Here is a 27,632-nt window from a genome sequence, read left to right as displayed (position 1 = left end):
GAATTTATTCGTTACGATTCATTATTGCTCGCTAATATTCGTTAATATTCTCAACTATTCATTCGTATCTCATATTATTGCTATATTTCTCTCTATTTATATTTGTCTTAGAAATTAACACAGGAAAACCTCTAGAGTAATACTGAATCAATGCTCCACATATAAATTCGATTATTCATATACAGTGCTTATCATAATTTTAGCCCACCCTGCAACTTAAACTTTGAGCCCGTTGTAACAAAATTTTTAAGGTTTTTTAAAAATAAATTTTACAGCACATTATAGACTGGAGCATGTTCAGTAGATTTGATCAAAATTTTAGTTCAATTTATGGAAAACTAAGAAAGAACCGTTAACTTTTGCTCTGTGCTAGCATTTTTGCTTGCATTTTTGTGTATCATAATTATAGCCCACTGTCGCAAATTTGAATTTATTAAGTGCGGAACAGACTTTTGGCTTTACAGACATTGTAATAAGTAAATTTAGATAGTTTTTAAGAGATGCCGCTTGGAAAACAATTATCTTATTATGAAAAGGGCCGTATTTTCTCACTTTTCGAGTCAGGAGAGTCTATTTCGAGTATTTTACGAATTTTGAAAAAAAGTCTAAGTGTAATTAAAATTTTTTTGGATAACCCCGAAGAATAAGGATCAAGAAGACGTACTGGGTGAAAGCCGTTACTAATTGCGCACGATAAACGCAAAATTTTAAGAAAGCCAGCAACAACCCAACCGCTTGTATAGCTTTGGCCGCACATGTGGCCGAATCTATGTCAGCGATGACTGTTTGGCGAGTACTTAAGAGCTCATAAATAGGTCTAAACTGACCAAAGCATCCATGTTGCTAAGTCGCCACAAGGTTGCTCGACTTGGTTTTGCCGATGGACATACTGCGGCCGATCTGACATACGCGCGTTTGAATCATCGTCTTTTGGCTTACAGTATATTTATAAATTTTTACCCTAACAGGTCGTATTTTCTGATGGGAAGAAGTTTAACCTGGATGGTCCTGATGGGTTTGATACTTATTAGCATGATTTGAGGAAGAATCCTATGTTTTTTTCAAGGACAAACTTTGGAGGTGGCTCCGTCATGATTTGGGGTCCATTTTTTTCATTTGGTACCTGGGAATTGAAGTTTGTAACGAACCGAATGAACAGTGAAGAGTATATTCAGGCTCTGGATAGTATTCTCATTCCATATTCAAGGGAATTACGTGAGAAACCAATGGTTTTCCAACAGGATAATGCCAGAATCCATGTGAGCAGACGTACAAAAGAGTGTTTGGAGGAATGTCATGTTGATGTCCTTGACTGGCCAGCATGTTTTGGGGATCTCAACCCGATAAAAATGTCTGGGGTAATCTTGCAAGACGTGTGTATGCCAAAAATCGCCAGTTGGAGACAGTTGGATATCTTAAAACGCAAATTCTAAACGACAATGACTAAATAACAAAGTTTCGAAAAGGACCTTTTATTAAATTTATATTCATATATTCATATATTCATATATTCATATATTCATATATTCATATATTCATATATTCATATATTCATATATTCATATATTCATATATTCATATATTCATATATTCATATATTCATATATTCATATATTCATATATTCATATATTCATATATTCATATATTCATATATTCATATATTCATATATTCATATATTCATATATTCATATATTCATATATTCATATATTCATATATTCATATATTCATATATTCATGTATTCATATATTCATATGTTCATGTATTCATGCATTCATATAGTCATATATTCATATTCATGCATTCATATATTTATATTCACATTGATATCCGATTAGTTGAAACTAAAATCTATTTACAAGGCATTTGCTAGCCGTGCATGCCCGCCCGTATTGCACCTGCTTCCTTCTGCTGCTGTCAGCTGACGTTTTTTGCAAGTTTTTGCCCATCAAGAAACAGTCGCGCAGGTAAACTGCAGGTAAACGGGAGTTGTCAGTTGTCAGCTGTCAGTCAAGCGCATGCCACAGCAGTAGCCGCTGCTGCAATCGCTGCTGCACTCGCCAGGACATACTACTTGTCGCATCCTTCAGTTTGACAGGTTGTAATTTTAAATTATTAATTTAGCTGCTCTGCAGTCGCTTTGCCTTAGCCTTTGCCTTTGCCGCTAAATTTCCTGGAGGTAGCCACCTGCCGCCTTGAATTGCCACCTTGCCATTGAAAGTATTTCAATTTCCTTCATGTCAATTTTTACCTCACTTTATATAGTTTTTCCATGTTTTTCTTTTCTATTTTCTCTGTTTTTTATATTTTGTTACCCTGGCAACTCTGGCAATTGGCTGCAGCTTGCTGTGGCTGTGGTTTAAGCGGTTTTATGCAAGGGAAATGAAGTTAGCTTGAGCGAACATTTAAATAGTGCCAAAGCAGTTGAGCTTGCTCGACTTTTAGATACCCATTACAGTATTTTGAATAAGCTTTTATGTTCGATTGCATAGGAATTTATTGGGCTCAGTGATATGATTTTAAGTTTTGGTTGTGTTTATATTCAAATGGGGTACGATTTTTAATATTTGTCGACATAATATTCTAAAATTGTTGTCTTCAATTTTATAGAGTTTTCGAGTAGTTCCTCAGCAATTAGAATACGACCGAACTATAGAGTATCGCAAGGAAAAGTGTATAGAGCTTAATGGAGATTATGTTGAGAAATAAAAAATACTTTTCTTAAAATTTGTTATCTCTATGTTTGGTCGTATACTTCTGGGACCGTCCTCGTATATATACATATTTGAATATTCCCAATGGAATAATAGGCATAGCTTGATTCTCCAAGATATTTCATTTGGCATATAGATACTCTTCATATCACAAATACATCGATCTTACATTTCCGCAATTCTTTCTTTCTTTTCCTTTTTTAGGCACTGCGATCTTAATTATCGCTTCACATCACTTACCTGTTGCTGCTGTTGTTGTTGTTGTTGTTGCTGCTGCATGCGCTCCTGCTCCTCTTTCTTTTGCTCTGGATCCATAAAATAGAGCTCCTCGGTGGAGCTGCGCAGCTCCAAGGCGCCCTCCTCGCGGAAACCGAGACCAATTGTTTCCTGTAGGGTGCCAGTGCCGACCTTCATAGTATTAGTTAAACACGGTAACCACCCAATACACACACATAGACAGAGGCACATACACATACACAGACACACACACACGCACACACATAGGCATATACACACACGCGCACGCACACACACGCACATTCATTGAGCAAATTTTGTTTTGTATTTTTTTTTTTTTTTTCGCAAGTTAAGTTTAAGGGAAAAAGCATGCGGGGTTGAAGCAACAGAAGTAAAGGCAGAGAACAGACCAAGATAAATACGATAATCAAAAGGAAAAGACAAATAAACAAATCAACAGCCAATTTTTGTGCATTGCGATGGGCGGGTGTGCATCATTAAGAGTGTGTGTGTGTGCGTGTATATTTAGGTGTGTGTGTGTGTGTGTGTGTGCGATTGTTAATTAGTGTGCATGTGTGTGCACAGGTTGTGTGGACACAGGAAGTTGAGGAGAAAGAGAGTAGGGTGAGGGAAAAAGAGAAAGAGAGAGCGAGAGAACGAGAGAAAGAGAGAGAAAGAGAGAGATAAAGAAAGTCACACAAAAAGAGAGTCCGAAAGAAATGAAAAAACAAGAACAAAGTACAAATAATTAGCACAAAATGATTCTTTAAATGCGACGCCGACTGCGACGCCGACGTCGTGCTTTGTTTGAACTGTTAATATTGTGTTGGCTATACGTTAAACACCCTTGCAGAGGGCATTGCTTCTAACCCACATGTCTAACGGCTAACTAAAGCTGTAAGTGCAGAAAAATCTTCCTGTGGAGCCCGTATAAACTGATCTTTGACCTTAGCCAAGTTAATGGAAAATTGTTTGAAATATACATATATAGAATATCGATTCCGAAGTGATATATTGGATATATTGCTCATATAATATAATGAATAAAAATAATGATAATGATAAGACAGTCCTAACAATAATGGAATGCTAATGATAATATAATTTAAAGAATATATTCCAATGAAAATCGGTAAAATGAAAATAATAATGACACTTATCATAATGAATATTATGATTAATAAATATGAAAATCATAACAATAAAAATCAAAATGATAATGTATGTATAATGTAAAAATTATAATGTCAATAAAATTAATGATGATTACAGAAACTATAATGACAATAATGAAAATATTGAGAATGAAATCCTAATCATAATGAAATGTTAATCAAAATACAAATTAGAATTATAAATTTTAAGGATAATACAATGAAAATTTAGTTTAATACTGAAGTTGATAATTGTTGAATTAACCACAAATAATAAAATAAATCATAATGATAATGAGAGCTAAAATAATGAAAATCATAATGATAAGGATAATGTTGATATTGATAATGACGTTGCTGATTGTATTGATATTAATGATGATGATTGTGAGCATAATAATAATGAAATTGATTATATAATAATCATATTGTAGTAATACAAATAGTCTATGATACACAATAAAAATGAAGATGATAATGTTGTTCATGATGATAAAAGCACCTTTAATAATTTATTCAAATACGAATACTAATACTAAACGATTATCACTGTCTAATCTAACTCCAACTCTGAAATTCATATTTAAAGTAGAATCATTCTATAGCTTCTTCATCATCATCTTCTTCTTCTTCTTCTTGGTGGATCGCATACCACTTGAACTCACTAAAAGAGCTACAGCTTTAGCCAAAACTAATCTAAATGAAACCAAAAATATTAATCGGGTTGCTACGATTTTAATTAGCTGCAAGGGTATTAAAGCTTCGGCTGGCCAAAGTAATCTGGATTTGGTGGTTATATTTTGTTGTTGCTGTAGTTGTTGTATCTGTTGTCATTGTTGTTGGTGTATTGCTGTAGCTGTAGTGGCTGTGGCAGTGGCAGTGGTTGTGGCAGTGGCAGTGGCTGTTGCTGTTGGTGTGTTTAAACGACAGCGTCGCTGCTCTAAAAGCCAAGCTATCTAACCACTAAGCCGGTCTCGCTCCCGGGAGCAGAGGCTGTTGGCCAAATCCCATTCTTACCTGCTCGAACACGTTCTCGGGGCTGCTCTCGCGGCTATCCTCCTCGTGATGGGATGAGCTGGAGGCGCGGCTCAGCTCGATGCGTGGCGTTGATGGTGTGGTTAGTGTCGCTGCGCCACGATAGGTGGCGCCCGTGACCGCAGCCATGCCCTGGGGCAGCGGCAGCGGCTGGCCGCCCTCGTTGCTGCTGACGAGAGTCGTTGTGACCGTAGCCGTTGCCGTTTTAAGCGGCGGCGGACGTTGCTTGGCAACGATGGAGCTGACATTGGCGGAGCAGGTGGCGGTCGATGTGGATGATGAGGTGGATGTGGAGGAGCTGCTGCTGCTGCCAGCGTTGGACAGTGCGGCTGCTGCCAATATGCTTGGCGCTTCGCTGGGATTGGGATTCGGATTTGCATTTGGATTCGGATTTGGATTTGGGTTTGGATTTGCGTTGCGTGTTGTTGTTTGTTGTGTCGTTGTCGTTTGTTGTTTGCGCAGCGTTTGCTCCATCATCTGGAAGGGAATTCAAAGCTTTGGATTAAGTTACTGTGGAAAAATTATACCCAAAAGATATTCTAGACCACACACACACACACATATGTAAACACACACAGGTAGACAATCACATGTCAATCATATGCTTTGCAACACTGGCTGCCTCTGCGCCTCTGTTGCACTGGGAGCTGACATTCTCCCCAAGCGCCGAAGCCCCTAAACTCGAATCACAATTCATTTTATTTCCTCTATGGTTTTCATTGCATGCGATTTTAATTAATATCATCCATTTCGCTCCCGTTGACCATTTGTCAATGGCTCAACATACCACATGCCGCATGCCACACGAAACTGCCGCAGTCACCTGTCGTCCCAGATGTGTCAGCAAAGCTTTGTAATTGAATTTTCTTTGAATGCTTCGGGGCGTTTGAAATGAATTTTCAAAATGTTATTTTGCCTTTTACGACCCCATTCCTGACTCCAAATTAATTTATACTCGTTTCGCAGCAATCCCTGAGTACCCTATCGAGATATGTAAAGGCTCGAAGAGAGAATTCTTACTCTCATTAATTAGTTTTCCAATAATTTTTATTTTATTTAATTTCTTTCTTTTTTTTGGTTACTTAAGAGAGATCAATCTTCAATACAAGCTGAAAGTATTTCCTTTCCCCTTACGGTGTACCTTCTTGTGTAGGGTATATAACAAAATAAACAAGACTGTGTGAGCTGCAACGTGAGCTCCTAAAAATAAACGAGAGAAAAAGTTATCGCCAGCTACAGCAGCAAAGTTTTGCTCATCGTAATTGAATGCTGCACTTTTTAATGAAATACTATATCCTTGATACTTTCACCCACATATCCTTTACTTCTGCGTACTCTGTTGACGGGGGAGTAAAACGTATTTGCTTGAGTCAATTTCTATAGATTGCTTTGTGCGTCCCACGTACATTTCAATGCGATGCAATGAAAACATAAAAATTGTGACCGCGCAGCTTTAACTAGCATTAGGATGTTTTGCAATGTTTAGAAATTGCTTTAAGAAGATTTCAACAGTTTTTGGGAAAATGTTTCGGAAATGCTATTTCCGGAAATGCGATTACTAACATTAAAGTTATTTCCAATTCTTGATAGATAGAGAGAGAGAGAGAGAGAGAGAGAGAGAGAGAGAGAAAAAGAAAGAATCAAACAGAGACATAGATAAAGAGAAGCATACACAGACATAATATATAATAATATAATAATAGATAACGACCGAGATGGACACAAATATATGAATGTAGATAGAGAGATACGTATAGAGAAATAAAGACAAAGAGAAAAAGAGATGGAGAGACAGATAACGAGAGAGACGTAGAGAAGGAATGAGAGAAATATATGAGAAGAGACAAAATTATGCAGAGAATGAAGAATGTATGACAGAGATATAGAAAGAGGGAAGGTAATAGAAGGATTCTATCAAAGGAGCAGAGAGAGAGAGACAGACAGTTAATGAGAAATAGAGAGAAAGACAGAGAAAGATTGAGATAGAAGAGACATAGACATATAGAGATAGAGAAAAAAAGAGCCAAAGATAGAGGGAGATAAGGCAAAAACAAAGATAGAGAAAAAGGGAGTGAAATATATAGAGAGACTGAGATAGAGCAAGGTAACGAGAAAGAGTAAGGCAGTGAGAGAAACGGAGAGGAAGCAAAAATACTGGGAGAGAGAGAAAGAGGAAGAGACAGAAATAGGGGATCCAAAAAATTTAGGAGGAAGCAAGAGACTAAAGAAGAAGAGGAGTGAAAGACAGAGAGTCACAGAGAAATACAAAACCTTATAGAGATAGAAATATCGAAAGCGATATTGAGTGATTAGACATGTAGAGTGATTGAAGTATAGGTAGATAAGGATGAGAGAGAGAGAGAGAGAGAAACAGAGAGAAAGAGAGAGAAAACAGAAAAAAGAAAAGTTCTCTTTTCAACTAACGGATATTATTCTGAAGTGACCGCAACATCATGAAATGCAGCATTAAGTCTTTTGCTCTTCGTTTAGTTTGCCCAATTAAATTACCTTAACCCCAATTTGTGGCTCTTTGCAACACTTTGATGCATTTAACGTGCAAAGTGACCATGAAGGAAGCGTGCATAGCACCTAAAACACTCTAATTAGATGAAATGAGTTGGCTCGACCTTGCCGAGCAAACTATTAGCATGTTTTGAGTTGAGTCCTTTTAACTCTGCTGCCAACCTCTTTAAGGCTAAGCAACCACTGTAGCCCAGTCCTAAATGCAATGTCAATGCAATTATCTAATTTAAACTTAGAAAAACCTTCTTGACGTCGTCTCAAAGCTGTGGTGCGCATTCATGAAATAGTTTAGAGCAGCAGCAGGGCGTCCTTTGATGACCCCTTCTCATAAATGCGACGCACATGGAGCCACACCAAATGCGCTCAAGGAGATGTCCTTACACACACACACACACACACACACACACACACACACACACACACACACACACACACCCACACACACAGACGCAGCAATCGCGCTTGTCACTAGAATGCGCTGATTGACACATGGCGCTTGGGAACTAGGGGCTGAAGCTAGGCCCCAGGAGTGAAGGCGTGAGCGGACTTTGAGGCGAAAGCATGCGTTTATTGTCTGCTAGTGCGTGACAAGGGAAGAGGCAGAGACGGAAGGCGGGAGAAAAACAGAGAGAGAGAGAGAGAGAGAGGGACAGTGCCCTAGAGAAGGGGGCTCAGAGGGGGATGTGCATAAACCTTGGGTTTTTTTCACACACATTCATACACACGCGAAAATTAATTTGAAGCTGCTGCTGCTAAAAACTATGCAACGCTATTCACGTGCTTATGCTCTTACTCTCACACGCACACACTCATTCACTCACAGACACACACCCCACTCACTCTCTCTCTTTCTCTACACTCTCTACACACACACGTCAGGCCATGCCGCCACATGCCGCAGCGCATACATAAAAATTGTAATTAATTTGGATAAACAAGAACCGGCTTGGTAACGGAACATTGTTCGAATTGTTGTGGTTCGCCTTTATTTTTGTAATATTTTATGGTATACAGAAAAGGACCCAAAAAAAAAATTTAGTACAAAAAATTTATATATAAAGATAAAGAAAGCGACATAAAACGGGGCACGAAATGGGGGCAGTCAAAAAGGCAGCGGCACATTTTTTTTTTTTTTTTTGGTAATATTGCATACCTTTCAGCGCTGGAAGCTGCGCTCTGCGTTCTACTCGCTGCTTGCTGCTCACGGCTCGTAAATGTGTTATCATATTAATTATAATTATAATTTTTAATAAAAGCGGCAGCACACACAAATATCTACATATATTGTAGATTTCATTTGTGTATATATTTTGTACAGCACACAGCATGCAGAGAGGCGCTGCCGTTGCCGCTGCTTCTGTCTCTGCCTCTGCCGATGCCGCTGTTTCTGTTTATTGTTAATGTTGTGTTCTCACACACACGCATATATACAGACGCGCATACACATGGCATCTTTGCCGTTATGTGTGCGCCTTGCTACTCACCCTGTGCCAAAACTTGCCGTTATTGCTCTCTTGCCCTGCGTGTTAGTGTATTGTATTATGATTTTCTTTTTTGTTAGTTGCTTCCAGCTCCTTTACTTGTCCTTATTAATTTTTTATTAATTTCTCTTGCCTCAGCTTTGCACCGACAAAAAAAAGCAACCGAAAAAAATGAGTATAGCCAGCGGCGCTGCAAGGCGCAAGGGAAGCGCAAAGTCAAAATTTTTGGTTCACTTTTGCTCGTTGCTGGCTGTGTGTTTGCTTTTGGTTTGTTCGTACGCGCGCGCTCAGAACTCCGCACACTTCACACTCCGCACATGCTCGCTCCCTCACGCTCTATCGGTATTTACTTCGCTCGCTCCGCTTATGCCATTAGACTGCACGCACGCAGCGCCAGCATCGTACTGGGCCACAGCCAAAAAGCTTGCTATGCCGTCTACGACTTGTGCCCGGCAGCGTTCAAAGCAGAGTTTTAAAAAGCTTCCAACGCTGCTAAAAGCTGCACAGCAGGCGTTTTTGCAAAAGCTTTCGAAAGTGGCAATGCACGCTCAGCTGGCTAAGCTTCGGATACAGCACTGCGCAGACAAATAGAAAGGACAGATTTTAAGAGATTTATTTCTTAAAGCATCCATTTGATTTGCTAAGTGCTCTTAAAATAATTAATAACATATAAATTTATGAATGATATAAGAGGTAAATATATTGATAGTCGTTGAATAGGAAAAATATATATTCAACTTTTTTTCAGCCCACAATTACTATTGTCCTTCAGAATTACATATATGATTTTATACGTGTGCTGTGCACTGTGGCAACGACCACTTGCCTCACTCTCACACTTGCTCATTCTCTTCTTTGCTCTATCCCAGTCCACCGCAGTGGGCCAATGTTTTTGCATGTTAAATTTTTTGGCTGTGCTTCCTTACACATACACATATACATGCATACACACTTGCACACGCACGTGCGCATGTTTGCTTTAGAGGCTGTTTCCAATTTCTGCTCTCAATCTTTGTCCATTGTTAAATGACATTATTTGGAGCACTTCACATTTGATTTGGCGCGTGTCAAAATATTTTCGCAATTGTGCCTGTTCAACTGTACTCCGCTGCTCACTGCCTATGCCTTGTTTGACAGTTGTTGTTTCTGTCGCACTTGTTGTTGCTGTTGTCGGTCCTTTTGCTGACTTTGGCCTGAGCTGCTCTCTGCTCTTTGTTGTTGTTGTTGATGATATATATAGATTTGTGGGCAACACTTAAGCTCTGTTTTGTTTATTGACCTAAAGCGTTTTGTTCGTCTGCCTTTAAGTGGCCATTTGCATGTTTTTGGCATTCACCCAGAGCCCAGAGACTACAGCACATTCACCCGGCCATGAAAGACATTATCCCCACTTCCTATTACATTCCCCCCCTCCACTGCCCTTTTTCCAAAAAGTTAATTTTGTGTTTGTAATAATTAATTTTTGAAACGGTTCATAAATATTATTTATACGTTCGATATATATTTATATATAGTTATGCATGTGTACTTAAACTCGGCATATACGAAACTTACCGTTATTCGCTTTTGCTGTTGCGTTGCAGTTGTTGTTGCTGCAGCTGTTGCTATTGTTGCAACCGTCGCAGTTGTTGCTGTTGTTGCCATCGTGGTATTGTCCTCAAATGACTTTTCGAACGATGCAATTGGCGCTGGGCCAAGTCGCTTCTGTCGGCGTGCATCCATCCCGGTTCAGCCTGCACAACTAGGACTCACACCAGCACACATACATGTACATGGACACAAACTTTCGTCCTGCAGGCTTTCAACTGAAATGACAGAGAAGGAGATAGAGGCCATTAGTGTCAGAGAGAGAGGGAGAGACAATAAGAGAGTGCTAGCCAAACGGGCGGAGGGGAAACGTCTATTGGCACGCTTCTTTTTCTTGGCTATTCATAATTGCCACAGGCAACAATAAATGCAGCTACAGAGGCGACTTAGATACATATTGATCGACGAGGAGATTACCTGTACTTTAAGAGTTTTAGTTATGCATGAATATCAAATGTGAATGTAAATACAATCAAATTCGATTAGCAATATTAGATGATATGATTACGATATAAAACTGACTTGTTATAGTTGTATATAGATGTATATAATATATGCACACAAATCTCGGATATATACAGAATTGGTAATGCAAAGCACTTTATTGAGGTCAAATAACTGTTCCTAGTTGCGCATATCCACTTTAAATCATACTAGTTGCAGGGTATTCACAAATACAATAACTTAGTTATGTACATGCCATCAATCACTGGGGAATATATACATATGTATATAGAGGAAAAATATATAGAAAAATGGAGCATACAACGGAGCTTGCAATGGCAGCAAATTATTGGCTTCATAAACGTAGCCGGACAAATCGTGCCTGAAGTTCATTGAACTAGTTGAAATAAATATATCAACAGCAGCAACAGCAACAGCAGTCATAATATTAATAATAATAATACTAATAATTACTGCAACAGCAGCGAGTGCAGCGCAGCAAAGCATATTTAATGCATTTTAATTACTATTTAATCAGTGTCTAATTAGAGAAAGCTTTTAATAGAATTACCAAGAAGACAATTGAGTTGAGTGTGGTTCTAGGTTAGTCAGAGACCAAATTCCCTAACAATATGTATATATCGATATTTTATGTATAAGATATGCTATAGTAGCATGATATGGACGGAATTGCCTTAAGCTGGACAAACCCGCATTGCTCTATATGTATGTCTGATATACTTAAGATTTCAATTCTATAGCACTTCAGCTACTATGGTTTCTGCGATGCCGGAAAATGCATTTTTTGCTCTGCTACTGGGAAAATTTTCATACTTTATAATTCGTAGGTAGGGGTGGTACTCTAGTCGAAATGATTTGAGTTCATACAGACAGACGGACAGACATAGCACAAAACCAATATACTCAATTCAGTTTAGTGAATGAGTACAAAAATATGCGTAAAATATAATAGGGGTGAAACTAGGTTCTTATAAAATATATAATAATGCAAACTACAATATACTATAATTCAAACTACAAAAAATCGATAACTGCTCCCTTTTGTTATCGTTTAAATATTTGATCGAAAATTGGTTATAAGATTGAAAGCTAGAGTTCAAATTTTAAATATACATAGTATCATATATATTCTACAAAAAATCTGTTTATTTTTTTCAATAGTAAATTAATTTTTCTTTCTAAAAAAAAAGATTTAATTATTGCCAACAATATGTTAATTATGATATTCAACTCAAAGTGTTTTAAAAATATTTTGCTTATCGCCAAAATTTGTTGCCCAATTTTTATATGAAAATTGCAGTACGACTGAGCAATAAAGTGTGAATAGCAAATTTACATTTATATTTATATACATATATATATATATATATATATATATATATATATATATACGTATACGTATATACAGACATATCTAGCTGCATATCGAATTTCTGCAACAGTCGTTAATGCCTGCAACGTAAATGCTCCGTCATCCATGTCGGATTACCTTTGAAATTTGAGCAAAACTAATTAAAATTACTCGTCTCAGTGGAGATTAGCTAATCAATAACTACAGAATAATGCAAGTGTGCAAATAAAAATCAAATTCAATTAGTTATCGAGCTAAACTCGATTTGCGAATTGAATTTGTGCCTCAAAATCAATACCGAAATGCGTTAAAGGAGTTACGTTAAGCCAAGATCCAATAACTGAGCTGTAAATTAATTAATTACAAGTTATGAATACTAAGTAAGCCAAATCTTAAGTTGCCATGCACGTTTAAGCCAAGTTAACTCAGCTGCAGGTTGAGGGGAATTAAATTCCCTGCTTAAATATATATAAATATAAATATAAATATGTATATCATCTGATTTTATATGTTTTACATTTTCAACTTTTAACAACAGCGAACAGCCAGCTGACATGTTGTCAAAACTTGGTTCGTTATAAATTTGGATGACGAATGAATTTTCGGGGTAATCACAAAGGATGCTCTGCTGAATGATTAACTGCTAGGTAAACAGAGCTTAGCTGGCTGGCAGATAACAGATGCCAGTTGCCCCTTGCCCGTCCCCCGCTTCCCGCTCCCCGTTGCCAGGCTGTGCTGGCGCCCAGTCCTGTAACTGTAACTGTAACTGTAGCTGTAACTGTGACTGTGACTGTGCCTGTGGCAGCAATTTAATGCAACATTTTGTGGCAGTCATGACTTCATCGACTCAAATTGAATACTCGTTCGTATATCAAAAAGCGAACTGTGCCACAAGCTGACGACCGTAACTGGCAATTGGATTTGTTGTCAGTTGACATTTTGGTAAGGACATGCTACATGCTACATGCTGCATGCCACATGCCACATGCCATATGCAGGCGAACGGGTAATAAAACCTTAGCAGCCAAATATGCCTGACTATGTGATGCCCTGTAGCAGTTGACAATAGTCTCGGACGTAGACTCTTTAACTACCATCGATTCGAGGTAAGATATTTAGATATATATAAGGGGAAGAGTTAAGTGTACTTAGGGGAAAGAGTTTTCCGACTATCCACGACTAAACTCTAGCCAAAGTTTCATTTAAATATATTAACATCATCAATATGAGCTCAATATGAACTGAGTTATTTAGATACGAGATCAGGCAGTTATTTCTATAAAGCTGGGAATGCACTATAGGAAAAAAACCCGAAATTTTGGCATAAATACTATTTTTTTTTTTTAATCAATTTTCATACTTTTTTTTATTTTCCAATAATAAATAATATAAAACGAATTAAAAAAAAATCCTAGCTCTATTTTTAGAATTTATGCCAAAATTTTGGGGTTTTTTTCCTATAGTGGAATGGAGCGAGCATAGGGAAAAGAGTTCTGCTATTGCCCATGATCACAGTCCGACCAAAGTATTCAAAAAGTATCGATTATCAGCTCTATCTCTATGCCAGCTGACTGTTCAGCAATCTACCCGTTTTTCACTTCATGTACAGGGTATTAACACACAGTGACATATGTATATTATCATTACGGTCGACTGCATAAAGCAGAGCGAAGCCAAAATTTTGCAGTCGAATGGCCGCAACAGTGGAAAATAAACTACAAATACCCTGTACTCAAAAATGAATGTCAATAAAAACAAAATTGGCATAGAAATAATTGATATTTTGTAGTTTGCGATTCGCTGAAACTGATGAATAAAATCGCAGGTTTTGGTATACCCCATGACAAACACCGAAAAAGAATGAGAGAGAGTGGGTGTGGGGAGCGGAAGAGTGAGAGAGCGATAGCGAGCTCAATAAAAGTTGTATTCCAAAATTTTTATTTTCCAGTTTATTGTTGTGATTCGTCTTCTTCTTCTTCGTGTTGTTGTTGTCGTTGCTCAACTTCAATATGAGTAAAAGCAGCCCTCGGGGACATACGTATTGGGTAGCTCGCATGCATTGAATTGATTGCCTACTTTCTGGGGCGAGCTACCCGACTGAAAGTAGCGGTTGATGGATGCTAAGGCAATTCAACACATTCAACATGCGAGCAAAATACACATATCCTTATAAATATATATATATTTATTTATTTGCTTGCCAATATGCCATAAGACAAATAAACGAATATCAAATTGGGCCATAAAATGCGAAGCAAAATCGAGGCAAACAAATTCTTTTATGGGATCCAATAGATTTTCATTGGGTTAAGTTGAATTAACAATATACATACATATATGCTACTTTGTATGTGTAGTGCAGTGTGGTGTAATGCAGTGTAGTGCCGTGTAGTGCTGTGTAGTGTTGTGTAGTGAAGTATGGTGCTGCTTAGTGCCCTGTAGGACAGTGTAGTCCAGTATAGTGCTGTGTAGTGTAATGTAATTCAGTGTAGTGCAGTGTGCTTCAGTGTAGTGCAGTGTAGAGTGGTGTAGTTCGGTGTAGTTCAGTGTAGTGCACTGTAGGGCAGTGTAGTGCAGTGTGATTCAGTGTAGTGCAGTGTAGTGCAATATAGTGCTGTGTAGTGCTGTGTAGTGCTGTGTAGTGCAGTGTAGTGCAGTGTAGTGCAGTGTAGTGCAGTGTAGTGCAGTGTAGTGCAGTGTAGTGCAGTGTAGTGCAGTGTAGTGCAGTGTAGTGCAGTGTAGTGCAATGTAGTGCAGTGTGATTCAGTATAGTGCAGTGTAGTGCAGTATAGTGCTGTGTAGTGCTGTGTAGTGCTGTGTAGTGCTGTATAGTGTAATGTAGTGCTGTGTAGTGCCGTGTAGTGCAATGTAATTCAGTGTAGATCAGTGTAGTGCAGTGTTATTCAGTACAGTGCAGTGTGATTCAGTGTAGTGCAATGTAGTGCAATGTACTACAGTGTAGTGCAGAGTAGTACAGTGTAGTGCAATGTGGCTTAGTGTAGGGCAATGTAATGCAGGGTAGTGCAGTATAGTAATGCATGATGCTGTGTTCAGGGTGTGCGCAGTAAGTTACTGGGACACTGCACTACTATTTATATGTTTGTAATACGAAAATACACTAAAATCGTCCCATTTTAATCTATATACAGTAGAATCTGGTTATAACGGCAGTCAAGAAACCGTGGTTATATCTGAAGGACGCTATAACCATATAAGTTAATCTGGGGACCACAATTTTCATCGCAATAGCCGTATGGACGCTATAAGCGGTGTCGCTATAACCGGATTCTGTTGTACTATATACCCCTAGGAACGACCACGCCTACTTCTGTCTGTTAAATTCGTTTGCACAGGAATAATATATCATTTAGTCAAATATTGGTTTTAAATATACAAAAAATCAAGTATAATAGAAAATCCAATATATATTATACATATAACATTTATGTGTATATCCATATACATATATTTAACCCAGTTGATAGTGTTTAGTCCTTTATTAGCCACGCGGTATTGTTTAAACTTTAATGCTGAACTGAGAGAATCGATTTTTAAAATTGTGTGTGGGCGTGGCTGTGCCATATAATGTTGTGGCTTTTAGTTTATGGCGTACGACCACGCCCATACACATTTTAAAAATCGATTTTATTTATTTAATTCAACATTAAACATTTAAGAAAGAACAAATCTGAATTGTTGCTAAAGGATAGTCCAGCTGTAATGATATTGCTAAAATGTATGTTACACACAAAAGGAAGCGTTTCATAGCTCCATAAAGTATATATAGTTTAGCTTAGAGCGGCGTGCTGAGTCGATTCAGCTCAGTCCATCTGTTTTTGCGGAATCTTATGAATCTTAGTCCCTTGAAGGCTTCAGGAGATCTTTTAGTCCAGCAATATCGACTAGAGCTTTCTTATATGATTACTGTTCTCAAATATTTTTCCACTCAGCACAGCCGACTTTATCTATCTAAGCACATTTAAAACATATTGATTCTGAATGCATATAGCTGTATTTCGTAAAATTTCCTTCTTTACATTCTATTATCAACAAATATTGGACATAATTTTATTTCCCCAGGGAAAAAGTACAATATCATTTGATTAATATATTGTGTTTTGTAACACTGACTACAACTGTATGGATACATATATCACATACAATTTCCATATACGTATATAGCCAACCCTCTGAATAATACAATTTAATTACCTCTAGTTTCATCATAAATTTGCTTCACATTATGAGGCTAAAACACAATTTGAATATTAAAGTGGTCAATTATTGGTCACTTTCAGGTCTCATATGAATATATATATATATAGTATACATATATTTATGCGTATGTAGTATCCCCCAACCACGATTCCACCCCCATAACCGCACCCTGGATTGTTTCACATTTGATTAAACTGGTTTCATTTCAATATTGAATTGAATGAAACCAACTAAAATTATCACGGTGACAACCTTGATTTAAACATAGCCAACGAATACGTGTACAGGTACGACTGTGTGTGTGTGTGTGTGTGTGTGTGTATTTATAGAGACATTGCTTTGGCAATTTAGACGCTGGCACCTGGACGCTGCTGCGCCAATGGAGCTCGTAACAGCATCTGGCATTGCCATTTAGCTTGACAGAGGGCACACACACATACGCATATATAGTAACACACAAACACACACACACACGCACACACACACACACACGCAAGTGTTACACCCCTCGGCCGTCAATATTGATGTAGTTCAATGATAAACTTCGCTTCGCTACAGCCGCATTTAGTTGTGTGTATGTGTGTGTGTGTGTGTTTATAACTATATATAAATATATGTATATGTATGCATATAGATTTAAATACTTGTATATTAGACTACAGCCAACAGGCTAAACGAATATGAATACAATTACAAACAAATAAACACCTTTATACACCTACATAGAAGAAGAGAGAAGAGAAGCTCTATTCTGGAGTGTTCGACTAACAGATACCCATCACATTCATTTGCACAGCGACTGCTATTGGTCTGCAATATAGGCAGGGTTGGGACATGGTCTATTTGCCAAAGAACAACTCTCTACTATAATCAGGATACAATATGAAGGTATGGGATATGAAAAAATAATAAGAAGATATGGGTTATGGGATATCGCATGCGGAAGGACAGACGGCCATGGCGGGATCAAAATATAAATACCTACCTTATAGGGTCTCACAGCCCCTTCAGCCAGAATTTGGATTTTAAATGTGTACAGGGTATAGAAAAAGGTCATGTTCATATTCACATAGATATTTATAAATTATTCATCACAGAAGTCAATTATCAATAAATCTATATAAGCTGATAACGCTGAAATATCAGTTATACATCTTAACATATGCAAATGTATGTGTGTACATATATTTATATATAGAGATATATATGTACTCTAAGAATATGCTTAGAGAAAAGTTCAAATAAACACGCACAATGAGTTCCTAGAGGCAGGAAGAGACCAAGACTGGGACTGAGACTGAGAAACACATACATATACACCTACATATATGTACATATATAGCTCTACATATACACATACAGAAAGGAAAATAGGAAGAAGAATGTAAATAAATTAGAGGGCGCATAAATTAGATTGCGGCAGTATGTCTGGCATACATGAGAATCGCATAGAAGAGGCAATTATTTAAAAATACATACATGCTTTAATTTTTAGCGAAATGGAAGTTCAACTTCGTCGCGGTCTATCATCAGAAAACAAAAGCAGCGACGCCCGAGAGGTTGACTTCAATTAATGAGAAGCGAATCGAGAGGCGTTGCCTTTAGAACAATATACAACTACCTCATAGAAGTAAAATTTGCACAAACATATGCTAAGCCACATATGCATATATTATGAGTCCTAATTTATTTCAGGAGAATCGCATAGAACGGCTTTATTGAAAATACGTCCTTGTTTTTAACTAATGCTGGTGTTTTTCTTGTAGTGAGTATTATGCTTACAGTGAATACACTCATTAAATATTTATCAAATATATTTGCATGTGACTGAGTATACATATGTAAAGTGAATTGCTTAAAGCGCTTTCCTCATTTTTGTCAAGCAAAGCTTATTGAATAGCCGAATACCAGGCTAAAAGATGTGTTAGACATATGTGCTTCAACTATATTCTGAGTATGGTGCCTCTACCTCCACCTCTACCTCTACCTCTACCTCTACCTCTGCCTCTGCCTCTACCTCTACCTCTGCCTCTACCTCTACCTCTACCTCTGGCTCTACCTCTACCTCTGCCTCTGCCTCTACCTCTACCTCTGGCTCTGATTCTGACCTAACTCCAACTCTGACTCTGTCTCTGGCTCTGACTCCAACTTGGCTTAAGTTGCATTGAGTGATGACAGCTGCTTTAAGCCGTTTAGTCACTTTTAGCCACAGCCTCCGCAGACCCCGAGGCAGGAGATTTGGTAACCGCATTGAAAATCGATAACAAGCTGACAAGCAGCTAAAAGGCAGTCCTTGCGATGGGAGTAAGTAAGCTGAAAGCGGCTAAAAGAAACGCCAGCCCTTAGCTAAGCGACGACCTCCTCTAAATATTCTTCCCCCTCCCCGTACACTTCCCCACGACACATAACTTTCCAGTGCGCTAAAACTAAACCAAAAAAAAAAAAAACAAAAAAATAAATAAATAAATACAAAATGACGAACAGAATGCCAAAAAAAGAGAACTGTTAGACGTGAGGGCACGACCAGTCGCATACCCTCTACGCTTCAGTGTAGTGACGGATTGGCTGCTGAATGATGGCACAAATTGATTTGGGCTACGCAAGAGCTATTTATAGAGCATCTATAGAGAACCTTTTCTAATGTGCCCTTGTTAACTATAAAATGTATACAAAGTATCGCTCGGACTAACCAACTCCTCCTAGCGCTATTAGCCCCAATGACATTGGCAAAACGCGCAGACTACCGCAGAGTGAGAGAGAGGGAGAGGAGGACCGAGAGAGAGAGAGGGGCTTAGGGTGCTTGAGCTGTTATAAGTTGTAGCGCGGTTTATTGTGCGACGTCGCCGCCGTCGTCGTCTTCGTGGCTGTGCCCAATTGCTTTTGCTTCAACGGTCGGGAAGGAGGCAAAAACAACAGCAACAACAAGAACAGCAATAACAACAATTTCATTGACCTCATAAATTGTGCTGGTCCAAAGGCCCAAAGAACTCGGCAGCCAAGGCGAAGCGAACGCCGAATCGCCGCCAAAATGGCACCCACAATGCTTGCGTCCTTTTAACGCAACAAACGACACGCCCCCCGCCCTCACTGTGGCCCCTCACGTAGCGCTAACCAAAAAAAGAAAGAGAAACAATAAGAAACAAACGGCGGAATATTAATAGCTGTTCGGGTTTTGTTATTGTTGTTGGGTTTTTTTTTTAGGTTTTTTTTTTTTTTTTTTTTTTTTTTGTTGAGGCCACAAACTACAAGCACAAACAGTTAGCAAGGGGAGGCTCCAGCAACGAGGGGGCTTGGCTGCTTGCCAGTCCAAGGCGAAGGCAAAGGCGAAGGCTGACCTTACATTAATACAATTTACTTAAGTAGCACAACGGAAGCGGAAACGGAAACGTAAGCGCATATGCAAAAATGAAGTACATCAAAATTTTCAGCCATGAATTGCGATTTAAAAAAAAAAAAAAGCTGAAGATACGCTTTTATGCTTCATAAATATATATTAAATGTAATTATGACAAGTGCCATAAGCAGCTCAATTTTAAATGGTAAGCAACATATTTTGCTCACAAATGGAAGTTGAAAAAACAAGTAAGAAAGCTCTAGTCGAGACTGCTCGACTACGAGATCCCCTGAACTCTTGGAGTAATAGCTATTTCAATAATTTTTCGCGTCTTTCAGCTTACACAAGAAACACGCACACACACACACACACACACACACACACACACACACGGACGCACGCACGCACACACAGGCATACATACACACACATACATACACACACATACACACACACACACATACACAAACAATTACATACATATACACACACAAGCATAAACACGCATGGACGGCAGTGAGCGCTTACTATGAGAACTTATTGATTAATAACTTTTTTTATGGACGTACGATCTTCATGAAACTTTCAGATTATGATTCATGTTATGAATATGCATGTAATTGCCAAAGCACAAGTCTCTAGTATTTGAAATACGGTTTTTACAAAAGTGATGGTGAGGGGGTGAATTTAAGGGTGGGGGGTAAATTTTAACCAAAACCGAAATTGTATAAATTGCATATAAGCATACATTAAAAATTTGGAGACTCTAGCAATAAAGGTGTAGAAGATATAATTTTATAACTGGTTTTCGATAAGGTTTTTATCGATAAAAAAAGATCGGGATGAGTTATCGATTTTTAATGAAAAACTTGATATGCGCGCTGTAATTACGGACATTTAAAAAAAATTTGAAGTCTCTAGCTCTTATATCTTCTGAAATCGACGCGTTCATACATACGGACAGACGGACAGACGGACAGACGGACGGACGGACAGACGGACAGACGGACAGACAGACGGACAGGGCCAAATCAACTCAGCTCGTCGCCCTGATCAAGAATATATATACTTTGTGGGGTCTGCCACGCCTCCTTCTGCCTGTTACATACATTTCAACAAAACCATTATACCCTGATTTCCCATTGAAAATGGGTTCAGGGTATAAAAAAAAACGACCAATCAGACTGAGCCTGTGCTGGTAGTCGATCAAGAGTGAGTGAGTGAGCGAGAGCAATGATGCACGCGCTAGTTATGCTCCTATCTCTTTCTCTCTCTTTCTCTTACAAGCTCACTTCTGATATTGGGTATGAAAATGAAATGTAATGTGTGTGGGAGTGGGACAGGCAATCTCATTCATTTCGCAATTAGAGTTAAATAAGGAATAGAACAGTGCAGCAAACTTGAGTAGTGTGTGTGTGTGTAAGTGAGGCAAACTTTCGTTAAGCTACTCTCATTGAAGCAGAACTTATGGAAGCAATGAAAGAATTTGCCTAACTTCAGTTAAACAGAAGAGCTTAAAAAGGAAAAAGTGAAACATGAATGCATAAATGCGATAAATGTTTTGCTCACAAATGGAAACTTTAAAACTTCCAATCAGACTTTGTCTATGCCCTTGCTCGATGATGGAAGATTACAGACAAAGCTCTGAGTGAGCGAGTGGGAGAACTAATGCACGCTCTAGTCAAACTTTGCTTTCGCTATTAGTTATGGAAATCAGCACTGCACTGAAAAGTTTATGGGAGTGGAACATTTGTTACAGTTGGAGCTATAGCAAAAAGCGAAGAGTGCAGCAAACTTGAGTTCTGTGTGCGTGTGTGAGTGTGAGTGAGATGAACTTCTGTTCAGTTGCACTCGCTGCAGCAAAAGTTATTGAAGCTAATAAAGAATTCAACTGGAGTTTTAACTGGAGCTAAGCAGAAAGACTAAATCAATTGCCATGACCTTATATAAATACACACGTTTATGTATGTATGTGTGGGCAGATGAAAATAGCTTAAATTTTTGTAAAAAAAAATGGAGACAAAAAAGTTTCTAAGTCATTATAATTTATGTGAATGGGCAAACGTTTTCATTGCTCATACAGACACATACTCACATACAAACACACATATATCTGCCATGACAGGGTGCCGAGCTGAGTCAAGCCAAAGGAAGAGACAAAGAGACGGACAGAAAGCAGAAAATGGAACAAAAAATTGTCGGCGTTGCTTTCGATCGTCAGCTTTTGATAAGCGGGCAGACTGGCTTTTGCTTGCAGCCAAGTAAATCAGTTTCTCTTTGTGTGCCTGTGTGAGCTGTCTGTGTTCTGTTTTCATTATGTATTGTACATTGTAGCCGAGTCACTCGTCTGCCAATTTAGGCCAGCTTGCGGGCAGGTGCTCAGGCTTGGCTGTCGCTGCTCACTTCTTCTTTTTCTCATTTATACCCTAACCGATGGCATGATAAAATATGTTATGCATAGTGAAACGTTTGGCAGTAGAAAAGCATGCATGTATATAAATATATGCTATAAATGAAATATATATGTATATAAACATATGTACATATGTATGTAAATAATTTCTTGAATACCATTTCTGCATTCAAATGGTTCGCACTTGTTTTTGTGGCTTACGCAAGTGTATAGAGAATTCTATAATAGCTGCACTTTGTGGGAATAACGAAACGATGCTAACTGCGACAGACAACGAGCGAGAGCGAGAGAGCAAATGAGTGAGGTGAGGTGAGGTGGCTGGCCACCTTAGCTGGTCGGCACTGTGGTTACACTTTCGTTTTATTTCCTTTTGGCCTGTCTTGATAGTAAACGTTAAATGCGATTACACATTTTACTGCATACTTTGGGGCAACTAGAGCGAAAGGGTGTGTGTGTGTGTGTGTGAGTGCAAGGGAGATAGCAGGCTAATAGAAATAGAAAGAAATTAGCATGCAATAACAAAAGGCAAACAGTGAGCCATGACTAATACTCGAAGCATAGACTCAAACCCACAGGTTGGGGGCCCGCTGACCTGGGCAACGTCTTTTGGGGGTTGTTGTTGCTGTAATCGTGTAATAGCGTGCAGACGGATGGCAGCTTGTAGGTGTTAAGTAATGGCACACACATACACACACACACGCGCTCACACGCACACATACACATTGGGGCTATTCACTGCATTTGCTCGTCTCGTTTGCGCCTCATTTGCTAATAGAAAACAGCATGAAAAATGTAGAATTGTGAAAAAAGTGGGTTACAGAAACAGTGTGGGGGGTAAGGCATGTAGAGCTGAGCATGGAGGGACGGGCAACTGTTGGCAATGACAACATCAGAAGCTGTTCAAAACCAACTCTAAACTGGCTAAGGCAAAATGAAAAAAAAAAAGAGGCTAAGCTTCCATGATGTCATTGAAGTCATAAGCTTTACAGTTTTAAACTTTGTTCTCTTCCCTTAAGGGTAATGAAAACAAGTTCTTCACTTTAACATTGTAGCTATCTTAGATTCTATGTTTACCCTCAGCGGATTTCTCTAGTTTGCTTTTAATTATACATAAAAGAATGGCTAGTTGAGCATTTAAAAACAAATTTTCACAAAGTTAAATTTTGTTACTTTTATATATAAAATAATTTTTTTATATAAAATATAAAATAATATATATAAAATAATTTTATTTAAACTGTCTCAAATAATGTATCTTTTATTTATTTTTTTTTTTATATTATTTAAACAGGTTTTTTACTACTTAATTGGCAGCTTAACAAGTTGAACATAAAAACACAATTATTTACAGTACACACTACAGAAATTTCATAACAATAATAATATAACAATTAAATAATGTATCTAAAATAAAATAATGTATAAATATATATAATAATCTCTTATTTGCCCATATAAGTATGCTATACAAATATCGTTTTTCTTACGATGATTGCCAATATCGTAAGACTTTTAAATGGCGTCATTACAGATCAGTCGGGCTCTGTTCACATATTTTCTTGATTCTTTTAAGTACGCCACATTAAACTTTGCATTGCTTTTGCTGAGACTTTCATAGCATGTGTTGTCCAATTGGAAATTGTAAATGAATTCAAATTGGGCACATGAGCGACACTAAAAGGAAATACATTATTTATGCCGCTAACGGAATGGCTGCCTGGTAACAGAGCCAGCGGCGATTCTACTTACATAATGGAAAGCACTCACTAAAAACTAAGGCAACAAACAAATAACAACAGCAAAGAACAACAAGGAATAACAACAAGACACACGCACACACGCACGCAGACAAGCATATATTTGCCAGATATTCATCATAAATCAGGCGGGCCTTTAAGCGATAGCTATTTACAGCAACAGCAACAGCAACAGTAACAGAGGCAGCAATAAGAACAACAACAGCATTAGGCACTTACCCAAACAGCTGAGAATTTAACTGCATGCTTTGCGGCACAGCAGCAACGATAGCTGAAGTAACGGCAAGACAAACACCACGAAATTTGTTTGAATTGGCGCGCGTTTGCTAAGTACAATAACACGCACACATACACACACACACACACACGCACACATACACGTTCACACAGGCGTACTACTACACACTTACACACCCTCGCACGCACCGAAAAAAAAGAGCAAAAAATATAACAATAATAAACTAGATCGCAATTCGCTTTCGCTTTGAGCTGTCTTTTGCCGAATTCGCCGAGAGCTTAATGCGAACACACTTCAAACCGTTCAGGGCGCCTGCCAAACGCCAACTGAACTTATCACTCACTCAGCTGAACAACAACAGGAGCAGCAGCAGTAGCAGCGCAGCAACGGCGCAGCAGCAACAGCAGCGGCAGCAGCGACGCCAAAGCTCCTCGCAAACTATTGTGTCGCTGTGTGCGTATGTGTGTGCCAGAGTGAGCGAGTGAGTGAGTGAGTACTCGTCTGCATGCATGTGTGCGTGTGTGTGTGTGCGTGTATGTGAGCATTGTTGACTGCACATTTTGTCCGTTGTTGTTGCTCCTCTTCCTGCCTGCTCGCTGTCTTGCACCGACTGCCGCTTCTTGTTGCTGTTGCTGCTGCTGCTAGTGCTGCTGATGTTAGTTTTTAACCTCTATGTGAAAGTCAAACTGCTGAGCAAGTTTTTGACTGCATTTTATTGGGGTCGACACCAGACCGTCTTCCGATTGTAGCGGTATATGCGAAATTGATTAATTTGACACTGCATTTGAGGTTTGGGCGTGTCTGACCAGCTTTCAGCCCGTCAGCCAGTCAGCCCACTGCATTCCAATCGCATTAAGCCCAAATATAATTTACACCACACCACACAGCACCAACACAACCGATGCAACCCCATTTAGCCCACTCTTCCCCCACACACTCTCACTCCCTTTCCTCCCATGCATTTACTCTCCTGTTCGACTATGCTCCATTTGGTTCGCCTTAATTGTGTTACACATTCGCCTGTCATAATGCCGCATGAGTGAGGCATAGGCATTGGCATTGCCAGGCGCTGCATGCACGACTCCCGCATACCCTATGCGAATGTTTAGGCAAACGAAGTCTGGAGAAGGACTAGATAATTTCATGTTGATGCTTTTATGTTTTTTAAAAACGTTTATAATCTTCTCCTTATGAGTTGTACACTAATCATTGAATTTTACACTGGGTATATTAAGCTTTGTACCTTATCTTGAGCTTGTTTATTTATTATTATTATTATAATTAAGTAATATTAATATTATTATATTTTTAATTATATTATTATATTGTAAATTTCCTTTTATAGATTATTGCTATTACTTGCAATAAATACATAACTTTACCTCATATATTTTACCTTTACATTCATATTTGTTGTACCTAGTACCTTTTTGACTTCTCTAATTTGTATATTCTTACTATTACTATCATGAACTCACGTAGTTTGAGCCTTATATCTTTTCATTTTTTATTTAATTCCATGAATTTCTTATAAATTGTACCTTAACTGTTTATTTAATCCATTTTATTTTGTGCCCATCTCTCGTAAATAGCATTACAATCCGTCGAATTCGAATCCGAATCCTTATATCAGACGTCTCCTCCATCTAAATGTCGCAACCAATATGCCCCATTGATGGATTGTAGGGTGCATTGCCTGCTGCACTGCTTTTAGGGTCGATCGCCCAAAGCCGCCTGCACAATTCCACAGGCCGTTCAATGGCTGGACGCCCGATTGCCCCCATTTTGGCAAGAAGAAGAAGAAGAAGAGGCAAGCCGATGCAGAGTTGCCAGATAATTCGATTACCATGCAATTGCGAATGCAGGGCACACACATCTCGTTTTGACTAAGAGTACAAACAGGCCGATGCAAGTGGGCGTGAGAGTGGGTGTGCGAGTGGGTGTGGGTGTGGGTGTGGCAGTGGCAGTGGCACCACTAATGGCAGCGTGAAACGTTAAACGATGTTAAGCATTCAGCTCCCGCCTGGCTGACCGGGATGCAAAAATACATTTCCCTATGTGCCGTACGTGGCATGGGCAAAAAGAAAAAATGAACAAAAACAACAAGAACAAAAAAAACTTTGCCTTCCCGTGAGTGCGACGAGGCATCTGTGGATGCCACGCATCATAATTTAAAGCCGCACTTTAATGTGTCAGCCACACACACACTCGCACACACACACACACACATACTCGCATACTCGACCGTCGCATTGTGGGCAGCTCTTGTGCTCAGATTGATGCCAGCTGAAGTGCTCCACCTCCTACCCCACTACCCCCTCCCCCTCCCCCACTCGCACAGGGTGTCGCACAGGGTGGCGAAATTACTCTGCGCATTTTGCCCGTAAAGTGCTCTCTGCATGGCAACTGTGCTCCGTCCACTCAATACACATGTAGTACCTGCAATGCTCAGATTCATATACATATACATGCATATGCATATATATGCATATGCATATATATATGATATGATATGCATATGTATATAGAGTGACAAACTGACGATTGACTAACTGGCTAGCTGATTGATTTAACGAGTGATTGATGGCCAGAATGAATAGAGCGCATGTAGATAATTGACTCTCAGATTGACAGGCCGAGTGCTTAATGGATTGATTGATTGACTGGCCTAGTGCCTGACGGACTACTTGTTGGACTGATGATGATCTGACTGATATAGTCGATAGCGATTGCCTAACTAGATCTAAAAATGTAATGCTTAGATTAACAGATTGACTGCATAATTGATTGATTGATTGAGTGAGTGAATAAATATTTTATTTGATTGACTGGCCAACTGATTAGGATACTGTTGACCTGACTAATTGTTAGTTTAATCTATCAACTGATGGACTGACTGATCCATCAATTCCCTAATAGACTGACTGGCTGAGTGAATAATTGATTGATTGACTGGCCCACTGGTAAAGATACTTTTCAGCTGACTAATTGTCTGCTCAATATAACAATTGATAGATCTATTTAATGGACTGGCTGGGTGTACAATTGATGGATGTATAGATTGAGTGAATAACTGATTGATTGTTTGACTGAAAACCTCATTAGAATAACTATTTAGCTGACT

At 38.7% G+C, this 27,632-nt stretch overlaps 1 protein-coding gene across 5 annotated transcripts in view; it reads right to left on the bottom strand.

Moving 5' to 3' along the window:
- LOC108619498 (uncharacterized) overlaps window positions 1–24,834 on the bottom strand; it is a 37,053-nt gene extending 12,219 nt beyond the window's left edge. The window contains exons 1-4 of one of the 5 annotated variants that reach the window (XM_018016112.2): window positions 24,490–24,834; window positions 10,700–10,950; window positions 5,124–5,618; window positions 2,956–3,123 (exon numbers count right to left, since the gene is read on the bottom strand). In XM_018016112.2, the coding sequence (XP_017871601.1) occupies window positions 2,956–3,123; window positions 5,124–5,618; window positions 10,700–10,867 (831 nt within the window). In that variant the 5' untranslated portion in view covers window positions 10,868–10,950; window positions 24,490–24,834. Of the gene's footprint in view, window positions 1–2,955; window positions 3,866–3,899; window positions 4,051–5,123; window positions 5,619–9,148; window positions 9,569–10,699; window positions 10,951–24,489 lie in introns of those variants that run through there. The other 4 variants (XM_018016113.2, XM_089475001.1, XM_018016114.2 and 1 more) reach the window with 4 other exon arrangements.
- Between the last annotated feature and the right edge of the window lie 2,798 nt (window positions 24,835–27,632).

This window comes from Drosophila arizonae, chromosome X (assembly GCF_054131065.1).
Source record: "Drosophila arizonae isolate 15081-1271.41 chromosome X, UAZ_ARI_1.0, whole genome shotgun sequence".
Taxonomy (NCBI): domain Eukaryota; kingdom Metazoa; phylum Arthropoda; class Insecta; order Diptera; family Drosophilidae; genus Drosophila; species Drosophila arizonae.
This window is presented reverse-complemented; position numbering and strand designations above follow the sequence as displayed.